Source organism: Pelobates fuscus, chromosome 13, assembly GCF_036172605.1.
Source record: "Pelobates fuscus isolate aPelFus1 chromosome 13, aPelFus1.pri, whole genome shotgun sequence".
In the NCBI taxonomy this organism is placed as follows: domain Eukaryota; kingdom Metazoa; phylum Chordata; class Amphibia; order Anura; family Pelobatidae; genus Pelobates; species Pelobates fuscus.
In genome coordinates, this window is record NC_086329.1 from 20,086,354 (window position 1) to 20,112,203 (window position 25,850).

At 40.5% G+C, this 25,850-nt stretch overlaps 1 protein-coding gene across 2 annotated transcripts in view; it reads right to left on the reverse strand.

Moving 5' to 3' along the window:
* The window catches only part of TTBK2 (tau tubulin kinase 2), a 76,754-nt gene that overhangs the window by 25,725 nt on the left and 25,179 nt on the right, over positions 1 to 25,850 (reverse strand). For both annotated transcript variants that reach the window (XM_063439555.1, XM_063439556.1), the window contains exons 2-6: positions 24,590 to 24,743; positions 19,449 to 19,596; positions 10,080 to 10,153; positions 8,155 to 8,295; positions 7,698 to 7,802 (exon numbers count right to left, since the gene is read on the reverse strand). In XM_063439555.1, coding sequence (XP_063295625.1) covers positions 7,698 to 7,802; positions 8,155 to 8,295; positions 10,080 to 10,153; positions 19,449 to 19,596; positions 24,590 to 24,658 — 537 coding nt within the window. In that variant the 5' untranslated portion in view covers positions 24,659 to 24,743. The remainder of the gene's footprint in view (positions 1 to 7,697; positions 7,803 to 8,154; positions 8,296 to 10,079; positions 10,154 to 19,448; positions 19,597 to 24,589; positions 24,744 to 25,850) is intronic.

Sequence of the window (25,850 nt, forward strand, 5' to 3'; positions counted from 1 at the left end):
CTCTATTATATGTTATATTTTACTGAAGCAATGAAAATTTTGCCTATGGAGGCCCGCTAAGCATGAGAAGCCAGGCTCTCTTCATTTTTATTTTTATTTTAATTTAGTAGCTAATATTTAAACATTACTTAGATTGTATGATCATTGACCTTTAGCGATATTATGTGTTAATTCTCCTGTTACTATCGTAATTCTGTTAAAAATGTAAAATGCGCAACCGTGTCTGCCACAGTTTCACCTGCTTATACCCACACGTACGCTGTTGTGGCGTTTATTGACATGTTTGTTCTATGATGTATTTTACTGAAGCAATGAAAACTTTGGCTAAGGAGGCCCGCTAAGCATGAGAAGCCAGGCTCTCTCCATTTTTATTTTTATTTTAATTTTACTTTATTTTAGTAGCTAATATTTAAACATTACTTAGATTGTATGATCATCGACCTTTAGCGATATTATGTGTTAATTCTCCTGTTACTATCGTAACTCTGTTAAAAATGTAAAATGCGCAACCGTCTCTGCCACAGTTTCACCTGCTTATACCCACAGGTACGCTGTTGTGGCGTTTATTGCCACGTTTGTTCTATGATGTATCTCACTGAAGCAATGAAAAGTTTGGCTAAGGCGGCCCGCTAAACATGAGAAGCCAGGCCCTCCTTATTTTTATTTTTATTTTTATTTTGGTAGCTAATACTTAAACATTAACTCTCCTGTTACTAAAGTAATTCTGTTAAAATGTAAAATGCGCAACTGTCCCTGCCACAGTTCCACTCTTTTATACCCACATGTACGCTGTTGTGGCGTTTATTGACATGTTTGTACTCACCTGCGCAATAAAAATAAAGAATTTAAAAGAAAACCTAAATAGAAAAGTGAAGCAGAGGTAAGATCATTTGTTATGTTTGGACTTTATTTTTTTGGAGATCTCTTTGCACTGCTTAATCAAATAAATGTTTTTACTCATGTTAGGGAATGAAGAATTGTCCTTTTAACAGACGTGACAATTTCACTTTAAGGAGACAAAGCACTGTGTATGTCTAAATTATACACAGGGAGAAGCAAAGTTTGTATTTATTTCTGATTATTTACATTTATGGTTCTGCCCTTAACAAAATAGATAGCTAGGGACCAATTCCACACTGCAACACAAATATATGTGTTTATACTATAGAAACCAAACTGACGGGAGATGAATTAACACACACCAAATGGCATTTCATTTATTGATTACATCAGCAAGAAAGCGAGAGTGGAATAAAGAGCTGAAATGTGCAGATCAAATGAAGACATCTGCAGTCGTTTAGTGGTAGCTGCAATTGCAGATCACAAATACTGAAATTCTAAACACACAGCCACCCATCCAGAAGATGTCCAGATTGTCTATGTTAGTTGCTGTCAAAATAAATTAATTCTACTGTTAGAGCAAATAAACACTTTATTGAATCAAGAGAACAATATGACATTTGGTACAAATAAATCAAACAATTTTGTGAGTCTTCATCCAGGGGAAAGCACAAAATAGCTTTAATGGTTAAAGGATGCCCCCTAAACTAATAAAACAAATATCAATATTTGTACACAGACATCATTATTTTCCCTAATACATGTTTTACCACTATGTATCTTTAATACGAGTTGTAGTGGGTATGGTGCTTGGAGTGTTCCTTTAAATTCGGTTAGTTTTAAAGGGACCCTCCATTGCCCAAATACACCAAAAAAAATAAAAAAATTTAACTGTTCAATATATCTCTAAATGAAAACACTTTAATTTGCATTTTTTCATTAGGTGTTTATATCAAACATTTTGCAAAACCTGCAGTTTTCTTGTCTGCTGCCTTGCAAACCTCGCCCAGACTTCCTGTGACTGTCCAATCACAGACTTCCAATGCAGGTCAAGAAGTCTTTGCAAAGCAGATGCTCTGGGCAATTGCTGCCTCTTGAGTTCATCTCCACTGAGCTAAACTAACTAGGGAATAACAGGATCAGTTGTTTAATTGACAGCAAAAGGGACTTAACAAGGTTCATTTATTTTTATTGTAATCTGTACCTTTTGTAATATAGGACAAAAAAAAAGAAAATTAAGAGAAAAAAAGAGGAGTACACACTCTACACAGCAAGCTGGAATGCCCTATGGGTTTGGAGTGTCCCTTTAAATGAGCACTAGGAATACAAATCTAGTGTCTTCTGTTCCTTGGTGCTGGCTTGTTCTTCTCCTCCCAAGATGCAATACATCTTTCTTATAGGAATTTTCAAGATGCTGGACGTCATCATGCAAAACGTGAGGACACACTGAATCAATGTGAATCGATGTAGCGCCTCTAGCGGCTGCCTAGCACCAGGAGAGGCTGTCTTAACATTGCGGGATAAAGGGGACACAGGCACTAAAGCCAGACCATTTCAATGAGATGAAGTGATCTGGGTGCCTATAGTGGTCCTTTAAAAGTTGATGTACTGTAGGGGGCTAACAGTTAAAGGAGCACTATAGGGTCAGGAACACAAACATGTATTCCTGACCCTATAGGGTTAAAACCACCATCTAGGCAGCCATGACCCAGGAAGGATCTCTAACAGCTATCTGCGGAGTGGCCAGTGAAGTTATCACTAGGCTGTAATGTAAACACTGCATTTTCTCTGAAAAGACCGTGTTTACAGCAAAAGGCCTGAAGGTAATGATTCTACTCACGAGAACAACTTCAATAATCTGTAGTTGTTCTGGTGACAATAGTGTCCCTTTCATGTCGGGGTACTGTAGAGGGTTAATGTATAGTGTTCGTGAAGAGTTTATGTGTATGTGTAGTGATAATGCAGAGTTAATATTTGTAGGGGTTAATGTGTATTGTAGTGTCTTAAGGTAGCTTAGGTGTTAGGATGAATTAACTGTATGGGCAACAGTGGGACACATGTCCCAGTGCTGCCTGAGATTTGTGGAAGTTACAGTACTGGATGGCAGATATTGTAGCTGCCGTCGTTAAAATGGAAACAGTTACCACTTCAAATGTTCATGCTAGTTCAGGTGGGGTCAATACTGCAGTGACTTGTTTTATCATATCAGATGTAACCAGCATTGTTGATGATAACCCAGGCTCAATGTACCCATATATGTCTGGGTGTTACTGGGTCACCGTCCCCAAGCGTAGAGCTCATCTTGTCTCTCATTACCCTCTAAGGCAACACTGCTTGACGCATACCTACCACTCCTGGCATGGCCACCAGCGGCATGGGATGGAGGACACGAGCGGAAATTTTAATTAGTTCACACCCTAATTTAGCATCTAGCTTCCAGCGATGCAATGCCACCTTCTACCAAAGATAGCCTGAAAGTGCGTCCCCCCCAGTGGTCCTATAATGTGTTGAAGTAAGCTATAAATAATCATTTACAATTGCTATTGAGTCTAGATAGATTTGAATACCCTAAGAACCTACATTATGATCTAACTCTATAATAGTGATACCAAGCATGTACCTACTATTGTCTTTGTAACTGTAAAAAATTGTGTGCATGTTTTCTCACTGCCTTACTGCTTACAAGCGGTGTATTTTGTCTCCTGTCACAAGCTGTTGGGGCGTGACAAGTTGTATGTAATTATCTGCACTTCAAAAATAAAGAATTAAAAAAAAAAAAATTGAAACAGGTACAATTTGGGTATGTAACAAAAACATTGCACCCAACATGAGCGCATCTTGACTTCCAACTAACTACAAATTAAACTAAAAAACTAGATTAATTTGCCACGTTCACATTTTCTCAGTTTAATTAGTGACGGAGCTTTGCATGCCCATATTGTTCCCGAAACATTGCCTCAATTTGATTTGAAGGTCATTAACCAGTCAGCAGCTGGAAGCCAGGTGCATGAATGCAAATCCAGTTACATCTATAACAGCATCTGATGCAAATCTGTTCTGCAACAAATCAAATTCTCATTCTCTCTTCAAATAAGATTAGCATGGTTAGAGTAAGGCCAGTGCCGTCTACAGGGCAACAAGATTCAAAACGGAAAACATTTCACGGAGATACAAACACAGCCATCATATTCTGCTATCTCCGCGCAGCTGTCATTTTAAACAGAAATATTTCAAAGACCAATTCATCTCAATGAAGTGGTCGGGGTGCAGTGGCCAGGTAGTTTTAGTCCTGCAATGTAAGATATAGCAATGTTTTCACTGCAGGGCTAGACACCACTAATTGCTGTTTTTCTGGCAGCCACTAGAGGGTGCTTCCACTGCAATAACGGAGTCAGATAGTTCTTCAATCAATGCTTCTCATAGAGAGAATATGATTGGAGGAGTGTGGCTTTCTGCCCGGGCACACACTTCTCGCCCCAAATCAGATTCAACAAGAAGACATCAGCATGCTTGCTGACAAAAAGGAGGCTTGTTTATCTATATATGTTTTTCCTTTTCTGTCCTCCACGTATTAGTTATTATTCTTTATAAAACATGCTTTAACCAATGGGTAATCATTTGCCTTCAATGCAACTAAGCATTAGCCCCGTGGTCAGATCATTTTCTCTGGAGGATTGAGTGGCTGCATAGATTGCTTGAAATTTGGGACAGATCAGATACTTCTAAGCAACAACCATGGTCACTACAAAACGTTCATTTATTAAATTAATTCAACACAAGCAGGGGTATTAAATGGATGGAGAATTGTCAGGAATTAAATGTCAATATCACATGTAAAAAAGCTAAATTATCTATTCTGACCGTTGGCCTTAAATTTGAAATTCACAACAATTCTCACTTTAATAAATAGCCCTGATAACATGTTTTGTATCACAATTGCTCTGCTACTATCCCTTAACTTTACCTTGACTTTAGGAGTTAGACATAAATATTCTGTTAGCAGTAGACACACAGAATATACAATATCCAGCACTCACACAAACACAAAATCATACAATATCAAGCACTCACACACAGAACCATACAATATCAAGCACACACACACACAGACACAACCATACAACATCAAGCACTCACACACAAAAATCATACAATATCAAGCACTCACACACACACACACACACAGAACCATACAATATCAAGCACTCAGTCACACACACACACAACCATACAATATCAAGCACACACACAAACACAACCATACAATATCAAGCACTCACACACAAACACACACAAAAATCATACAATATCAAGCACTCACACACACACACACACACACAGAACCATACAATATCAAGCACTCACACACACACAGAACCATACAATATCAAGCACTCACACACACTCACACAACCATACAATATCAAGCACTCACACACACAGAATCATAAAATATCAAGCACTCACACACACAAAATCATACAATAACACCCACCCACACACAAAATCATACAATAACACCCACCCACAGAGTCATACAATATCAAGCACTCACACATACAATAAGAAAATGACTCCCACACAGACATGTATACACAGCTAGCCTGTCACTCACTTATACATACAGACATAAAACAACAAATGTGTGTCTGCTGATCTATGTATCTGTGTTCTATTATCCTCCCTCTCCTCCCCTTATGACAGCCTGGGTTAATAACAGAATTGTGTGCTTACATCGGTCTGCAATTGGAACGCGTAGTTGACATGCAGGTAGTTCCGTGCAACAGAATCTTTCTTGTGTTTCTTCATACTTCTTTTAAAGTGCTTTTTCTAAAAATCACACTTGTTAAACCTCTACAGAAAAAAATACTTTAAACATCTGCACCTACCATTTAAAGGACCACTCTAGGCACCCAGACCACTTCAGCTTAATGAAGTGGTCTGGGTGCCAGGTCCAGCTAGGGTTAACTAATTGTTTTATAAACATAGCAGTTTCAGAGAAACTGCTATGTTTATCAATTAGTTAAGCCTTCCCCCTAATCCTCTAGTGGCTGTCTCACTGACAGCCACTAGAGGCGCTTGCGTGATTCTCACTGTGAAAATCACAGTGAGAGCACGCAAGCGTCCATAGGAAAGCATTATGAATGCTTTCCTATGTGACCGGCTGAATGCGTGCGCAGCTCTTGCCGCGCGTGCGCATTCAGCCGACGGGGAGGAGAAGAGGCGGATCGGAGGAGGAGAGCAGGAGGAGAGCTCTCCGCCCAGCGCTGGAAAAAGGTAAGATTTAACCCCTTTCCCCTTTCCAGATCCGGGCGGGAGGGGGTCCCTGAGGGTGGGGGCACCCTCAGGGCACTCTAGTGCCAGGAAAACGAGTATGCTTTCCTGGCACTAGAGTGGTCCTTTAACAAACATGACAAATGTTCAGTATGTTAAGCAGCTGGAGATCAATATTCGTATCTAAAGGGTCACTCTAAGCTGCAAAATTACTTGGGCTTCCTGAAATAATGGTGCAATGACCCTGTCCCTGCAGCGTTCTGTTTGAAATATGTCTAGTTTTTGAGAAACCTGTGTGCATATTTTTTCTACCTGTAGCTCCACCCTCCCAGGCTGTCAATCAGGCATCTGGAATTCTATCTTTTGGGTTGCCTGTATTAGTGCTTTTCTTTATGATTCATTTGGGAGATAAAGCGTTTGGTGCAAACTTGAGGAAATAAAAAAAAACAAAATAACATTTTTTAAAACGCACAAACACACAACAGACATCTATACTCAAGGCAAGGGATAGGCAACTTTTCACACTCCAGATGTTATGGACTACATCTCACCTGATTTGTTATGACTGTAAGAGCATTATGGGAGATGTAGTCCGCAACATCTGGAGTTTGCCTATCCTAGGTCTGAGTTGTCTGGCAGAGCTACTGCATTAGCACTGGTTGGCTTTTCTGATGGTTTGCTTACTCTGCAGGATACCAAGGCTGCCACGGAGCGAATTTATATTCTTTGGTAATTATTACAGCTTGAATTTGAAATCATTCGGCTGCCTTTATGTGGTCCTTGTAGATCGGTCCACTTTTTCTCTCCCATCACACCTTCAGTTTGCCTGCCTGATTAAAACTCCAATCAAGGGAAGGACCACCAAACAACACGGGGTAAGAACTCCAATAATTATGTATCCCAGCATTTCTTTGAGTTCTCATCTTGTTGGGAGGCTACACAAGTGAACTAAGTCTTGTGTAACAGGGCCACACCATACGTGAATTTGTACAATCAGTAACAGGCATGGCTAGCCAAAGGATAGTCATCACACCTGGTTTAGGGCAATTGATATAAAAGATGGGAAGGGCTGTTCCATGAGTTACAGTCCAATAGGTTTTTCATTTTATGGTCTTCTAACGGTACGGTAATTTTTGTCCTTCTGGGTTTTCCCTTACATATGCCCTTTGTATTTTAGGTATTATACTTCCCTCTTTGCCACATGCTTTGATTTGATTTATAGTTATTAGGTTTTCTTTATTGAGATCTCAATATCAGGGCAACCTCAAATTTGAATCATCCCATTTACAATGCTCCTCTATGGGTGTGTGACTTCACACAGAGATCAGAACACATCACCAATTATTTTTTTCTGAAGACGGAGCCAAACCGCACAAGAGGACAACCAGGACAGTATAACTAAATGAATCAATTAATTACTTTTGAGTGATGGACTGTGGGTAAAATAAGGTTTGCGATGGAAACGGAACCTTATTTTTGCTCTACACCTTTTCCATTTTTCTTTTAATTAATAAATAATAATTGAAAGTAAAGAGATACAACAGTGACGGTGCTACTGTAATATTAACATTCTATTAACTTACCGGTCGTACGTCTCCACATGAGTTTGTAAACTGACGCGCCAGCCCAAAATCCAGCATAAAGCACTTCCGACAGGTGCTTGGGAAACGTCCCATAGCAAAGTTGGACTGGAAGAGGGGGGAATAAAATTGAGATTTTGACTTGAAAACTTTTGAATGTTTAACAGAAAAATCATAGACAAAAAAAAAAAAAAGAGAAAAAAATAAAAAAGGAAAAGGAAAATACAAAACCTCTCTAAGGAGTTAAAAGTTATACACTTTGACATGTGATGCTTTTTAGAGTGCATTACTGTACATTTAAATGGTACCAAATACATACACAAATAGCTCTCTAACACAAGATGTCTCGCAGCAGTAATGATCCCTGTCATACAGAAATAAAATTCTTACAATGGAACACATCATCACATGTGCAAATAAAAGAATCGCTGTTCCAGAAATGCCCCCTTTTTTTACTCACCGGTTTAATATCTCGGTGTAAAAATCCCACTGAATGAATGCTCTCAATCGACTCCAGGATTTGTCGGCCAAGCCTCAGCATGGTGCTGATTGAGAAAGTACCTCGTGATTGGCTGCGGCGAAGATCTGCCAAATTGCGGCCCTAACAAGACAAAAACAGCATTTGTTTTGCCATCATGATTATAGAGTCATACTGGTTATAATCTTGCCTTAAATTACTACAGCACTTAACATTTATCGCATACGTTTAAGATTGCTATGCCCAAAATGTAGCTGTATATTTAGAATTTCTGTTGAAATAAAATGCTTATAACTTTTCATATCTCTCTATATATACAGTGACCTCCTATAATATTGGCACTCTTGGTGAATATGAGCAAAGAAGGATGTGAAAATTGTCTTTATTGTTTAACCTTTTGATCTTCAAAAAATACATAAAAAAAAGTCGGCTCTAACCTATGTGTGTGTTTCCCTGGGCCATCCCTCACGTTCAACCTTTAGTCCCAAACATGTTATTAATCTAAAGGCAAAGCTCTAATGTCAATCCATATAGTATGACTCAAACAACCCTACTGTTTTCTTGTTAAGCGACACTATATGCTTCAATCTGTTTATGTTTATAAAAAAAAAACTATGTGCAGTACTATCGCATACCACAGTCTTATGCTTATTGTAAAGTCTGTATTCACTGTTGTGACATGCCAAGCCTGCCTGTTAAACTTTTGCACAGCAAAAATAAAGAAAGTCGGCTCTCCCAACAGCCCAGCTTAGAACACTATGATGGATAAATGCAACAAGGTACCAGTGATGCGATTTATAGAAATGTTACGTGAATCAGTTGACAGATCCACGGCTCAGCATTGTAATAAAACAACATTGTAAACAATGATAGACTGCTAGCAAGCATAACCTAACTTGTACAGTTGAAAGTAAATCGCAAGTCATACGCATCTGATGAAGTCAAATGGCCTGGTAACACTGCGGCATACGCAACTTTAGAAAAGACAAATCAATGACGTAGGCCTAACACAGTAGACACTGTAATGTATGTTGATAATGGTTTAAGTCAATGATGTGAAGAAATAACTGTATGAAACACCAATGTAAACCGACTGCCTGTACCTTATAAACTGCCAATAAAAAAAAAAAAAGGCGGCTCTCATGGAAATCAAACAATTGCCCCTAGACTAAGATTGTTTGAGCAGGGTCATCACCTATTGTTCCTGTAACATTTTGTAATTATCTCATTTATTGTTAAGTTTCCCCCTTTTGTAATATTGTAAAGTGCTGCGGAAAAAGTTACCGCTGTATAAAATGAAGAAAAAAAATAATTGCAAATACAGATTTATAAAAAAATGAATAAAAAAACTTTGTGAAATTAAGAGTGGGCCAAAACTCAGAGTAGGATTTTACAGGTAAAGAATAGTAATTCAGTGTTTCTGCTGCAGGTACATATTATAACGGAGTCTTAGGAGATTCATCATTGGTAATTTCACGAAGGAACAACAAGATCTGTTTTTTTGTTAGTTTTTTTTAAAGTCTTGGAGTGTTATTCCTATTCATATAGAGTAATATATTGACATTTTTGATGAAATGCCTTTCTTTTCCCACAATGAAAGTGTCCATTCCCTGGCACGGTCTACGATGCTGGCTTATTCTCGTGAGACCAACTTTCTAAAATTCCCAGCCACTTCTAGAATGAATATGTGCAGACTTAGAAATGTGACCGATAAGGAAGTATTTCTTCACGAGTGTACGTGCCTTTTAGTCAAAGGGAGGCTGGCTTTGGGCAACCTCACAGTTAGAATTTTATTTGATACAATGCAGCCTAGGTGAAGGTCGGACGGAAGTCACCTTGTGTTTTACAATGTCGCAAATGGAAAGACCTTAAAAACACAATATTTCCTTCATTTTGAGAACACTAACCTGTAGCTGCATAACAACATAGTTAAACCGGTCATTCCTCCCACATCCTACAAATCGGCAAACATGGTCTTTTCCTACAAGAAAAATGAAAACAAGGTATGAAAAAAAGAAATATTTGGCCTGTGCTCATATCTTGACTTTACCCCCCGATTTTTATCTGACTGTGTGGAGATCCGATCTTCGGACTCTATTTTGAACAAGTTCACAACTTAGAAGAGATACGGTGTTAAACGATCACAATTTTCCAAGCAGCTTTGCCCAACAGTTGAGTAAGGAAATAACTTTTAAATTGAATGATGCAGAACACTTTGAAATTCACTTTTAAAATTCATAGCTCACCAATAAAGCTATACCTTTCAACATTGGGAGGGATGAAACTGGTATGAGATGAACGAAATTGGCAAAGGAAGGTGTCAGTGCGAATGTTAATACTGGGGAGGTGTATTTTTTTTTTTCTTATAAAAAAGAGGGAGGGGGATGCGGTCTCGGATGGGCATGCTGCCTGGAAGGTGGGATGGAGAGGGGTGCGGGTGGATAGGAATGGAATACATAAGCACAGGGTTAAATAAAAATGGCCTATGCTACTGTTATTGTACATCCATGCATTTAACTTTGTTCCGTTATACCACCTTTTTGCTTTAAACTAATTGACAAATTTCCCATAGAAAATAGATTTCTATTGTGTACACTGTGAACATATAGGTTTCTATCAATACTGGCATGGGATGACAGTGCGGTCAGAAAAGACGTGTGTAGTGATTAAATTATGCCAGAAGAGCAGACTGGTCGCACTAAACTAGAGCTCCGTGTGAAAACCTGCAAACAAGCGACTTAAACTTAATAAATCACACTGAGTTCACTAATCTGGCACAGCAGAGCAGCGATGGCACCCCGGGACTTGATTGGCTGGACCACCGGGCTCGGAGAAGCACTCTGAAGCAGAAACAGAGTTGCGGCCTACCAGCTAGTGCAGGCGTGGGAGAGGCGGACGACTTCCCCGCCACGCTGCAACGCTCAAGACCCCTTGCCAGTGAGGGATATCCCGGCACAATCTATCAATCAAGCGACCAACAAGCTGGCAGACTCTGCATTAGGACGACAAAACTTTCAACCAAACGAGACCTACAGGGCCCAGCCAAGATGGCGGCACAGAAGCAGCTTAGGACCAAACAGACACTCACTAAACCACCCAAGCACGAACTGAAGTTCATCGACCGACTGCGCACCTACCTATGGGCAAAGCTCAAGGCCTAGAGACAGCTTTACAGGCTGGAGATGAGAGAGGTGGCAGCCTGGATCCGCCCAGCCAACCAGTGCAACCTGCAGAGGAATCCCCCTCACAAATCCAAAGCAGCCTCCAGACTGGAACGGAGTCGACATTCAAAAAGGCGGGAAACAGTGCCGGGCCCCTCGAAACACACAACCTCAAGCCACAGAACAGGACCCGTCCTCCCTGTCACTCTGCGGTCCTAGCATCCAACGACCGGCACCCAGCGGCAGAACAGCCTTCCACTCCCACAGACAGCAGATCGCAGCTGGAAACCTGTCGGCTCCAACAGGACCAACGACCGCCCCATAGACAGGGCATCGGGTGAGGAAAGGAGTCGACCCGATCAGCCGGATTGCACCCTCATGTGTCCCCGCCGGTACTGTAGACATTTTAGCCACACTTAAGGTGGAGGACTCCTGGACATAACAGACTCTCACAAGCTGACGTTAATATTATTAAAGTGACTCACTTAGACCTAGCTTAACTGTCAAGATACAATTTACATGCATACTCCTGTTTGATTAGGATAGCGTCAGACACCCACATACTCTGTGTCATTAACAGGCTAGCCCATGTAAGGGTCATGTCTATCTACAGAAAGCGATGCATCTAATATGTACACACTGGAGGAACACTGATTAATCTATTAAGATTTTCTTGCATATGGCAGTCTATAGCTTGTTAGTGCTGAGACAGCTGCGCCAGACAGGCATCAAACTAGACATAAAATCAAACATGTTTAACCTGTGTATCAAGCTCAAAAACTTGCATAGTAAGTTGCTCCTTGCATTTTCTCCTATCAACTTAGTCACAACTAGCCTTCATATCATACTATAAAAAAAAATATGTACAATGTTTTTCCATGCCATGCCTTAGTTTACCGATGTTAAATCGTGAGTACATGCTGTTGGGGCATAACAAACGCATTTGTTACTGCTTTTTTCTCTATGCACTCAAAAATAAAGAAAAAAAAAATTATGCCAGAAAAAAAAACAAAACAAAAAAAAAACCGGCGAGTTCAGCCAGATAAGCATGGGCAGAAATGCAATGCCCTAGGCATGCACTGTGTGTGGTTTGAGAAGAACCCAGTGTAGCTTAACCAGCGTTCCACAAATAGTGAGTTCCCCAGATACCGAGCTGTTGTACGCATTTGGGAAATGGTGTAGAGACATTATGCAAAAAGAGAAGAACTGTGTCGCAGCTATGTTGGGTAAACAGCTATTTGTTTACTCAGAAGTAACTAATAAAACAGAGGAGGGCCTAAAATCTTTAACATAAAGAAAGTAAAAACGCAATAGCTTTTATTAAGGAGAAAATGCAGTGCGGTTTGTCACTTGCCAACAAGGGGTTAAAGAGGATAGGTACGTATTTGTAATCTGTGCCACAACTTGACAGTCTTTCTCAAACTGTGCTCCAGGTCGAGACGAGAAGAAAAAAGCCAAGGAGGGATTGAGAGAGAGAGAGAGAGAGAGAGAGAGAGAGAGAGAGAGAGAGAGAGAGAGGGGGGGGGGGGGGAGTCTTTACGCAGGTAACACGTCACATGAGTCATCAGAATTCCTGTCGCGTATTGAGAATGAGAACCAAGATGTAATACGTCTTGTGTTTTATTGGTGCTCTGGTGTTCAGGAGCTGCGTGACTCAAGACATGTTACTGCAGTCTGCTCTGGAGCAAAGTGACATCAAGGGCAATGAAAAAAAACACAAATAAAGCCAAAAAAATAAAAAAGGAAAATATGTACCCAAGTCTTTCCTGGAAAATCGACCTGGAAATTGACAAAATCAGGTAGATTAAAATAACAGGAAACCCTGATTAGTAGACACGGGAGTTATCCCTTAAACACTGAGCACCAAGTTATTTTGGGGAAAAAGGTAGGTCAAAATGTGAGTAAATTAAATAAACTAAAAACAAAAAACTAGCAGGTTCACAGACGATGTATTACCAGTAAATGAAATGTCATGTAGCAACCTGGAAACGGATTAAACAGTAGTTTATTTTTTCAGCAATAGAATTCCCTTTAGAAACTAGTTGAGTTGACTGTACCTTAAACACACAGTTTAGCTGTGACACCGGGACATGTGAACGGACAGTCTCTAAATATATAGAAACATTTTATGGCAAGGCAACAAATCGAAAAACATTCTTTCACCAAGATTTACTGAAATCATTTGTAGAATATGTATTTCAGGATAGAATATACTGTGCGTGGATAGATTGGCAAAACATTCCCTGTTATAAGGTTTTTTTTAATATCTCTCAGTCTTTGCAGATCCCCAGTATTACAAGCTCGACGTAGCAAAGCTCAGAGAATTATTATTCTGCAGCCGTTCCCAGCCTGAGATGACGCAGGCTCCTTTACCCAATACTCATTTATGCAGAGATAAAACGCTGGCAGTACAGATCAGGCAGAGGGAACATTAAAATACATAATACTGGGGGTGTAAGGGGGACTCGGAAACCATGCAGAGTGGAAGCAAAGGGTCACAGCTCTTCTTGTTCAATACTGTTTTTTACTGCTACGAATGGCCTGATAGATCTAATTGACTCTTAGATAGTCTTATATAACCGGAGACATCCTACTGCACAGGTTTATACCACTTAAGAAGCACTTTTTAAAATCTTACTGCAGTCCAAATCTTATGGAGACCTACCTGTGACTGATCTTCTGCATTCTGAATTAGCTTGTGTCTCCATCAAGAGTTACACTACTCCCTCTCCTCCCCTCCAGGACCGGTGGGAGTTAATCCAGGCCCACCTGGAACAGTTACACTGGCTACTGTTTGGCCTGCTTAGTGCTGTTAGCAGATCCAAGATGGCAACTGTTACCTTGCTTTTACTTTTACAGACGGGCTCTTTACTCAGTGCCTTTCAGGACATCTGCACCAGATTCTGGCAAAGCTAGAACAGAGGGCTATTGGAATTTCCGGGTCCCTAGCTCTCCCAATGCAGAATGCCAGATTTGACACATACCGGTGTACCTCCGCAACTTACCTAGGTCGTGGGCCTGTGGCAGCCTTCACGCTGTTGCTTATGTTTCCCACTTTGATCCAGACTCAGTCACAGGAAAGGAGCAGTTTGTTGGTCCCAGAGTGCCGGTACTGGGGCGACTTCACCATAGGAATTGTAGTGATGCACCCAGCCCCCCAAATCTATTTGAGGGGCCCTGGTCTCGACAAGAGAGTGGTCTCCCAGAAACAGGAGTTGGATGACTTTTATCTAAAAATGGCCTGAGCTGATGAGGAATCTCTGTATGCCATGAGGCTATGCTTTCTTGAAGGATTCTAGGCATCTTCTCATACGGTCCTTTCCTGCCACTCCAGTGGCTTGACTTGTTTTCGTTTTATATATTTTAATGTTGCAAAACTCTTGACATATATCACATAAACTTGTTGACACTATTCTTATGTTTTCACCTGCCTATGATAAAGTAACTGCATTGAAAGAAAGCTTATTAGAATGGGGCATTGTTACTTCTCAGGGTTTTAATACTATGTTTACTTATTAACTATAGCTAACAATATAAAAAAAAATGTTTTGAAAAGGTCTAAAAAATTTAATTTTCAAGTAGCAATCTGCAACACTGGTGGACAAAGAGGAGGATGGGAAAGATAAATATTGATTATCATGCTGATTATATAATATAATAAAATAGTTTGTGTATTATATACCAGATTTTTAAATACACTAGAAAGCTGATGGAAGTCATCCTTACGTGTGAAGTGAGGGAGGGCAACTTCTATACATGGCACACAGTTTATTTAAATAAGTCCGCAAAACACATCATTTTTTAAGAGTTTAAAGAGTGCTCGTTTTATTGTGCTATGTTGGAAAAGGCCCACTAGGCGAAGAGGGAGTTTGAAAATGACAGACGCTCACATGTAGGCTGTACATGTGTTGGAGTTCACCAGGTATTTAGATTTTGCTCCAAAACAGAAAATAAATCCTTGCGCATGGAATACGGTGTTTGCTCTGTGTGTGCTACAACTAGAAGGGCAATGAACATACATGTTGTGATTGTTCTCCACTGCCTGCGTTTCACAAAGAGATGGAATTTCACAACCTCTATACAGAATCCAGTCATTCTGCAACGCTCAGACAAGCATATATAGAATACAGCTCCTTCTCAGTGGAAATAGGCTTATAGGAACATTAAGGCAAGTACATATTGATGTATGTGTAAAGGCCTCAAGAGATTTCATTTTTTTTTTACATTTTTTGCTGAACTGGAACTCCGGTGGGGCTATTTACATGCGGCCTTTTAGCGGCTATAGCATGATGAAGCACTGGTAATCAACAAGCGCTTAGGAGTGGCTCTGTCTCTTCTAAGTAACTCATAAAGTTAATGCCGGCTGTGTTAGAATTTCATTGAAAATCCGATGCAATTCAAAGATTCAATAAGACAAAGTGGCGACCACTTTGTCTAATGGGTCTAAAGTTGACAAAAGGCAGAGCTTCATCATCAACATTTGTCCAATCCCAGCAGCCGTCACAATTGACGACTGTGGGAGTAAGGCATCACCTTGATCTTTGCAAGATGTAATTTAAAGAGGTTCATTCATCCCCACGGCTTATGGAGATGTCACCTACAGGAGTCTATGCAAAATATGCAAAGACCCCCAAAACTGACAGATGTGTTTTAAGTAAAGCCAACTTAATTTAATTCTTCTTCAATATAGTTGATTTAACTGTTCTTGTGTATTCCTATCTGGACAAAGCAGTTATAAGGAACTCGTGTACCAAAAACCATACTATACTGTAGTTGCCTCATTGCGTACACAGCAAAATGGTGAAACACACAGATTTACTGGATTAAATAGTTGAAATAAGGACAAAATCACCAAATTGAAATAGTGCCCACAGGTGCATTTCACATCCACTATTGGAAAAACAGAGCAACCCATGCGAGTATTACACATATTACTTGGCTATCTGAGTAAGACTATAACTACCCAAGGACTGACATGGGAGAAACCGGGCATATCAGCGTGTTGCTGCCCTTGTATATGGCTAGAATTGGAGGAGTCTGGAGATGGGGATTGTATTTTAGTTTTTATCCTTTTCTGTACATTTGTCCTGTGAAAGAGGAAAGGGTAACTATCCATCTGTTACGGCTGCCGTTTGGACATATGGATAAAATAAATAAATAATGAGTGGCACTTATGCAACTTGACAGGAGCCATCAAGGGTTTTACATTTACTGAAAGGGACACTATAGTCCCCAGAAAAACTACAGCTTATTGCATTTGTTCTGGTGAGTAGAATCATTACGTTCAGGCTTTTTGCTGTAAACACTGTCTTTTCAGAGAAAATGCAGTGTCTGCATTACAGCCTAGGGATACCTCCACTGGCCACTACTTAGATGGCTGCTAGAGGTGCTTCCTTGGGCAGTGCTGACTAGTGTGCAGTGGTGCCATTCAGGGTCTCCACCCTCTGCATGCAGACACTAAACTTTCCTCATAGAGATACATTGATTCAATTCATCTCTATGAGGAGATGCTGATTGGCCAGGGCTGTGTTTTAATCATGCTGGCTCTGCCCCTGATCTGTCTCCTTGACAGTCTCAGCCAATCCTATAGGGAAGTACTGTGATTGTCTCAGACCACCAATTCTGATGATGTCAGCAGACAAGGGCAGTTCATAGGCAGACAGGGGCAGAGCCAGGAGCTAGAGACCTGAATACAAGTAAGATTTTTCTATATGTAGAGAGGCAAGAGGGGGCCAGGGGAGCTAGATGGTGGTTTGAAAACACTACAGGGTCCGGAATAAATGTTTGTGTTCCTGACACTATAGTGTTCCTTTAAGCGATTCTTGTGAATGAGTAGCTGCCAGTGGTTTAGTGTACATGTGCACATTCTGCCCAACATTATGGCATAGAAATCCTATGGAATGTATGTACTTTCCCTTACCAGAAACCCTTGCTGTGCTGGGATTTTTGCACATTTTTTTCCTTCTAGCGTATCCCTCTTTTCAAGCGATGTGGGGCTATTGTGCAAACCATTTCTGCATTCCTTGCACAAAAATGCATCAGGTGTTATGAATAAAATGTTTTGCATCAGAATATATCAACTTTACTCATACCCGCAATGTGTATTGAATGGATTTTAAACCGTTTATAATCGTACTGCTCGCTTTCTTTTGATATAAAGCCTCTCAGGTAGGCTTCGCTCAAAACAAAAGCTTGTTTTTTTCTATAAATTGCTCAATTTAAAATTAATTCTAAAAAAAAAAACCACCCAAAAAAATCCATGACATGTATTAATCTGCACAAACATTAGGTCATCAACAATTTTAAAGGTGATTCTTCCTTCCCCTCCAATTATGACGTTCTGTAAATTACAGCTCCAAAGACGAGCCATAAAAAAAAAAATGAACAGAAGCAATGAGTACAGCACATACTAGCAATCACTGCCCAAATTACGGTAATCAATAATCTGCCAAAGTAATGCATTTCAAGAGGAACTAAATCCCTAGGAGACATTGTGACCCAACAAAGAATGACCATCTGCCTAAAAATAGACCGCTGGTAAAGATAAATACTGTATGGAATTACGTCTATAAGGAACATTTTTAGCTTTTGTACAGACTGTGCATAATGCTTTTTTAAAATCATATTAAAGATTGATCTTAATGTGCAGCTATAAAAATGAAACTAGAAGGAATGAGTCACAGAATAATTTTTAAAAATGAACTTCAATTTAAAAAAACAAAACAAAAAAAATAGCATTGTGATATTCTGCACCATCATGAAGAACGAGTATTAGCATAATATATTCCAGGGCACTCCAGATGTTGTGGACTACATCTCCCATGATGCCATAATGCTGGCAAAGCATCAGGGGAGATGTAGTCCAAAACCTCTGTAGTGCCCACGGTTGCCAATTCCTGGTATATTCTATGTATTGTGTTCTTGTTGCATGATGGGGTTGTTTGCTATATTTTAGAACGGACGCAAATAGCAGATATAACTAATGAAAATTATCGGGTGCTGCAGATTCGCCTGCCTCTCTGCAACCAAAATCTCTCTTATCTGAGCTAAGCCTGAAGGTGTGGGGCTTCGGTCACTGTCTGAGATCAATCCACTGCTAGCAATACCATTCCATTTCCCCCAAACAACATCCAGAATGCTCTAGAAGCCTCACATCCCAATCCACTCCAATTTTTAACTAATGCCAGGACTACAAATACTAATAAATAAAAAGTTTTCAGCCAATGGGCAAGATTTTCCAGCTCTTATTTCCGGTTGCAGAGAGGCAGGGATCAGTGACAGACAGATGCAATACAAGAAGGACTGCCAACACTGGGGGGTGGCGCCAGGGCACCTCATGCACTATAACCACTACAGTGCGCTGTAGTGGTTCTCGTGATATAACGATCCTGTGAGTTCTTCAGTAATGATGACTTCTATCAAATCCAAAGCATCTCATATTAAAGCCTGGAGGGCACATGGCACATTTCTAACAGTTCTCATGATCCTACAATCCTCAAAGAGAGGTACTAACACATTATAATGCAGGGTGTGATAAGGCCATTATGAAGGCATTTGGAAAGCAAACCTCTTAAGGGCGATGAGGCTCTTAACGAGGCGTAGCATCTATGCACCAAACCAATACATTTCAATGTATTGGCTCGGATACTTAGAATGTCCATTTAAGTCCAATGCAGCTCTTCTAAAAAAAATACATAACTGCACTAGAATTCAAGTTACAGAGGAGGAATATCATCTGCACAAGTATTGCAACTCAGAGATTGTATTATTTGGGTAGTAAACAAGCTAAAGGAGCCAATGAGAATTATAAAACAACACTGATTTTTGTAATTACATATAACCAAGCAACATAGTTAAGTAGTATTGGCCTATTGTACAAGACACACTTTTACTTACATATATAAGAGATAAAAAAAGATTTGTCTTCAGATAAAAATTCAACACTATTTAAAATTGGTTACCCCAACATGTTCCGTGGTAAAATAGCTATCGCCGTATATTTCTAATGATAAGAAAGAAATCGCAGCTAAATGAATAGTTTTAGATAAACCATAAGGTTAACTACAATGGGAACAACTTACAATAATACTAGAACATTGGTTATTGGCGATTTACCTTGCAGTTTCTTCAGAACAGCAACCTCCATTTTGAGAACTTGCTTTGGCTGCTGAGCAGATTCTACTTTCAGCGCTACGTTCTCTCTCGCCAGCAAATCCAGCGCATCGTAGATTTCGCCAAAGCCACCACCCCCTATTTTCCTCAGCTGTAAAGAAATAGAAGTCAATTAAGAGGGGGAAAAAAAAGGACACAGTTTACATAAAACCTTACTCTAGTCCAGTACAGAACAAGAATGTTATAATCTACAGACAAGAGACCGAGAACAATGTATGGACTATTAAAGGGACACTATAGTCACAAAAACAGCTTGGGCTTAATGAAGCAGTTCTGATGTATAAATCATGAAGCCACACCTGCCCTGGGACTGGCACAGCCTACGTGGGGAATTTTTTTTAATTTTCAATCAGATGTTAACACGCTTTAGATGTTTTTATCTCGTGCTCTGTAAATTGAACTAATCAAACACCAGAGGCTCCAACAAAGTCTAGCAAGCTAAATGCAGTGCAGGAGAAAATACATTCAAAATTCAACAGACTGTGCAAAAGGGAAGTATAAATATTAGATCTCTCTTCACAGGAAGTGCATTTTCTGAAACAATGTAAAAATGAATAGGCCTTCACCCTGAACCAGATAACGTACCGACTAACATGTGACCTGAATACCAAAATAGCTGAAAATTATAAGAAAATCAGGTATTCCAAAAATCAGGATGAGTTAATGAATAAAGGTTCATGTGTGCTTATTTAAGCATATTATTTAATATCTTATTTTATTTATAATAAATAAAGTAATATGATTTCACATGGCACCAAAACAAAAACAAACTGTATCCTACTTCTCCTGTTGGAAACATGATTTAAATAAAAAGTGTCAAAATAGGTTTGGCTGACCGTTTTATGACACACATGTATAAATGTATTGTATGATTCAAAGACACAATTCCGTCTGACTCAGACCTACTATGACATTATTAATTTATAACGTTCCAACATATTCTATTACAAGTAATCAGCCAAACACCATTGCCGGAATAAATGATGATCTTTATGAGAACAGAACAAGACAGGTCATAGATGCTTGATCGGGAAAATCAGTAAACCAAGCTTTGTCAGAGAATGGCTTTCTAAAGGTCACGGTAAAATTATTTCCTTATGAAAGCTGATCCTCTCACTTAATCTCATGGTCCTATAACCACAGGAGAAGTGCCTGTTAATATGAGGAATAGTTAAGAGAACAAAAAAAAAAAAAGGTTACGATTTTCACTTTTAAAGAGTCTTGACAAATATTCAGCAACAAACTTATGCCCCATTAAAAGTACATTGGCCTGAGGTCTTTGATGGGCGCGTTAACACAATAGTCATGTCTGAACATTTAAATCTGATAGAATGACTGCTATAGATCAAACAGCAAGATTATAGGAAATTTAAATCAAGCATTGGGTCGAGTTTGTGGATGAAGACAAGGAATTAAGCCTTCACTTCTCTCAAAGCCGTCAGGGTCAGCAAGTTTCTCTCCCCCCCCCCCCCCCCCCCCCTAAAAGAACACTTAAAAGATTATCTTCACCTGAAGAGCCAAAGTGCCTCAGGACAGAGTGCAATAAAAATTGCACTAAAATTCAAGTTACAGAGGATGAATTTAATCTGCACAAGTATTGCAACTTAGCAGAGTTGGCCACTGCGACACAATAAGGCCATTAGGTGAAGTATTTCAGATCTCAACGGGATCTTAAGAGATATCTACAGGCAGATAATATCATCTCAAAATATAACTGTACGGTCCATGTTGTGGTTTACCCCTGCTTGGTCACAATTTGCGCTACTAACCATACTGCAGGGCTAGCTTATTGGCCGAGAGAGTCAACTGACCACTCTAAATATCGGTTTGAAAGATTTTGAAGAATAGATCGGAGTTACCTTTGCCCCAGCTCTGCCAGGTCTGAAAAGGAGATTGCAGGCAGGACTAGAGGTGGGTGTTATGATTCAACACCTACCTCTGATCCCACCTGCATTCTCTTTTGATTGACCTTGTTTGGGGACGCTTCCCAATCAGTACAATCCTCTATAATGATGCTGAAATGGTGGGTTGATTGCTGGAACATCGGCCTTCGAACAGAGGGCAATGACACTGTTCCTGTACTCTTCTAGACAGCAAAGGAAATGTACCACAGCCTGCTGCTGTGATTATGGAGTCAGGAGTGGCCTTGAACCATCCCAGAATAATTCCTGCTTGTTATTTTTATACCTTACTTGGGTCCCCAGGGCACCTGAGCCCCATTTGGTCTTCTCCTGCAGAAGAAGCTGGATTTGTGCACTGCTGAAACAGGGTGCACTCATTAGCTGAAAGCACTCAGCTGATGCACTCAGTCAATGTGCGTGGTCCGGCACGGACCTGCTTAGCTAAACGGAGCGAACCAGATTTTCATGTGGGGGGCTGCTGCCATGGGTGCCTAGCGGGACCCAGGTAGGTTATCAAGCTTTGCCACTCTTTGCACCATAACCACTGAATGCCAACAGTGATCCTATTGCCCCGACAGCCCATTTACATCTCTAAATTTCACATTGCTGATTGTGAGAGTCCACTAATCACATCTTATTTAAAATATAAGCCAGAAAGCCTCAACTTGTAATATTCCACCTACAGCACAAAGGTTTCTAGACATTGAAACCGTGGTAAAAGCTCCAATAAAGCAGGTTACATCTTACACCTCTCACTGAATGCTCTATAGAATTGAATGTGTCCCCAGATACATCTCCCACGCAATGCCGACAGACTCCGTCTACAGCAGATAAATGGAACGCAGCTTGCAGGATGTACAGAGAAATTTTAATTTTCTTGTCCCCGTCTATTTTGCATGTATTTATCATTCTGTTAGCAATTTGTTGCTATTGGGAGCAGTAAAGAAAGTCACAGAACAAATTTCACCACCTTGTGACCCTGAGCAGTGTTCTGCATTAATGAGAATGGTTAACCCAATGTCTACACGCAGTGTGTGCATTCAGTTATTTGTTTTTAATTTACTTTGCTCATAATATAAGGTGAATTGTTTGTGGAGCTATTTAACACAACTAATTATTGCAGAGCTGCAACAACTAACTGATAAAGTCAATAATAAATTGATTATGAAAATAGCTGTAACTGAAAATCAATATCGATTAGTTGATCTGTAATGTAATCAATGGGAGATGAGGAAGGCTGTCTCACTACCATGTCACTTGAAGACAGACATAATATAATAATAATAATAATAATAATAATAGGGGCGGAGCCTGACTGACGGGCTGAATGGCAGCATACCTCATGAGCTCCACGCGGCAGAACTCTCCATAGATCATGCCAGTCAGCAGTTTACACCGCAAAATACTGCACACTGCATAGCAGAGACCACGAGGAATAGATTGATACCAAAAATTGATGACGATTGGATCAGCGCAACCACGTTGACACCCAGTGCGGCTTACAAGCACTTATGGCGCCGGAGGGACGGCCGCTCTCTGGACGCTAAAATACAGGTACTCAAGCGAATTTCTGCACGCTCCCTCCCCCCCCTCAGACTGGCGGGGGTCATCCCAGTCCCAGGAGGGCACCCACCACTACCTCCTATAACCAGCATCGAAAAACATCACGCAAGCAAAATGGCGACGGCTAATAGGATTGGCTGTCTGTTCGAAAGGCCACGGTTGTGTTACCAGTTTAATTTATGAAGGTACAAATTTCTATTGAAATCTGCATTTTTTTGCAAAATGAAAGAAGAAAAAAAAAAAAAAAAAAAAAAAGGAGGACACACTAGTCACGCAGAAAGTTTTTCCCCAAGCTAAAGTGCTTTAGGGATCTGATGTGACCCTGAAAATATAGGTAATTAAAGAGCAGTTAAGGCTGCAGGATGTCTTGTTGAACAACTGAACAGAAAATGTAAGCTAGGAGGAAGCTAAAACAGAAACAATAAACATCTGAGTACTAGATGGAACAATACGTACTATGATTAGCAGACTGACTGAGCAAAGGCCTGTAACGATGTCTGACCCATGCATCACACAAAAGGACAAACCCTATGTTGACCTAAAACCGGACCAGTGTAGTCTCCGTGAAGAGCCACTGTGTTTATGAGCGGAACGAGAAAATAATCACATTCTCCACATTGTCTGCACTTGTGAAGGGGCGAATACAAATATACAAAATCAGAGCTGGCTAATTCTGAAATACAATGAACAGAAGCGGCTGTTTCATTGAAGTCATTTTGTTATCTACCCCTCTCTGTTCTCAATAAAGCACACAATCATCACTGTGAATCGGTTAACAGCAAAATCTAAAAAACATTGGCAGGATTCTCATCATGCATTTTAAACAGAACTGATGTTTTTTGAGGTTCCAGACAGATCAAAGCCTGTTTCCAGCACAATATTATGCCAAGTTGAACGCAGCCATAAATGCTAGTTTTTATGTTATGACTCACACTGTACTATTGAGCAGACTTTCACACCAGGTCTGCAAAATGATATACACAAGAGTATTATATATACTCCCAACATATTAAAGGACCACTATAGTGCCAGGAAAACATACTCGTTTTCCTGGCACTATAGTTCCCTGAGGGTGCCCCCCACTCTCAGGGACCCCCTCCTGCCGGGCTGGATGGTGAGGAAGGGGTTAAAACTTACCTGTATTCCAGCGCCGGGCGGGGAGCTCTCCTCCTCCTCTCCGCCTCCGATCCTCCCTTTCGGCTGAATGCGCATGCGCGGCAATAGCTGCGCGCGCATTCAGCCGGTCTCATAGGAAAGGATTTACAATGCTTTCCTATGGACGCTTGCGTGCTCTCACTGTGATTTTCACAGTGAGAATCACGCAAGCGCCTCTAGCGGCTGTTAGTGAGACAGCCACTAGAGGATTTGGAGGCTGGATTAACCCTATTATAAACATAGCAGTTTCTCTGAAACTGCTAGGTTTATAAAAAAAAAAAGGGATAATCCTAGAGGGACCTGGCACCCAGACCGCTTCATTAAGCTGAAGTGGTCTGGGTGCCTAGAGTGGTCCTTTAAGGATTTTTAACCATATCACTGCATTGTTCTCAATGTTTTAGATTTTTTATTGCAATTTGCACGCCATCAGTTTGTTATATAGTATAACATGGCTGTTCTACTTACCACCTTCCATCTCTCCTTAACCAGTACTCCTACGCTGAGGATATCTGGTTGCTCCCCTCCTCCGCTCATTGCAGATGATGCTGGAGCTACGAAGCAAAAGTTTTGTCACTGGAGATCATCTGGTTCCCATAGGTGACTTCCATTTGCACAGTTTCTATGGAGACAAGAGCATTTTTTGTTTAAGTTAAAGACACACATTAAAACATTTGTACAGTTGCATCCTCTATATATTATTAAACTGTGTCAGTTCAATAGCATAGGACTAGCCGGTTTAGTGGTTATAATGTCAGAAGCACCCAGACCCAGTTTCCCGGTAATGAGGCAAACCACCCTCCCCCCTTTATCTTGGTTTCCTGCTGAGCTCCAACGCTCCCCCATGGTCCAGAAAGGCGCTTCCAGCTTCTGCAGAAACCGGACACCGCCACAGTCCCATTCATTGGCCGAGAACATCAGTCAACCGCTCTCAGTCAATGTAGAATTTTTAGAGGACTTGCACATACAATTTTTCAGGGAGCACTCCCACTAGGGAGCTACAAAACAGGGAGGGCCCCTATCCAGACAAATCCAGTGGAACAAAGAAGTAGTACAGCACACACCCAGTAGTTTCTTTCAGCAGGTAAACTTTATTGTGGAGTACAAAAATGGAGACAACATTGTGGCTCCCCTGAGCCTTTGTCAATTCAATGACTGACCCTCTCTGCCACAAAAGTTGCACAGAATTAACATTAGCCAGTCTGGAACTCTAGCACCTCCAGTAACCAAGGGGTTAACATCTGCATTCACAGCGTTTCCAAGCGAAATGCTTAACATACAGAATCCAGGAACCATGACCACTTCAAATCACGGAAGAGGTCACGGTGCTAAGGGTAACCTTCTAATGGGAGTGGGCTAAGATAAGAACGAATGCTTCGTTGGAAAGTCTTTGTATAATTGAAGCTAGTTTTCAATGATTCGAGGCCCTTTTCCCAGCTGTGTGAAAGTAATACTGGAACTTGGGATTTACAAAACATTGTGAAAGCTTAGCAGATTCCGTGCAGTAGATATTCAAATGGATATAGCATTGTTATGTTGATATGCGGTTACACAGTGCAGCCATTTTAATATTAACTGTAGCACAAAATGGCGGCGACATAGCTAGAGAAACACTAGGAGTGGGACTGCCGAGAGACACAGAAGGTAGGGGAAGAGAATGATTAGTGGGATAGGAAGAAAAGGCTTAGGTAGGTTGTTATTACGGGAATCAAGTTGATATATTTCTGTC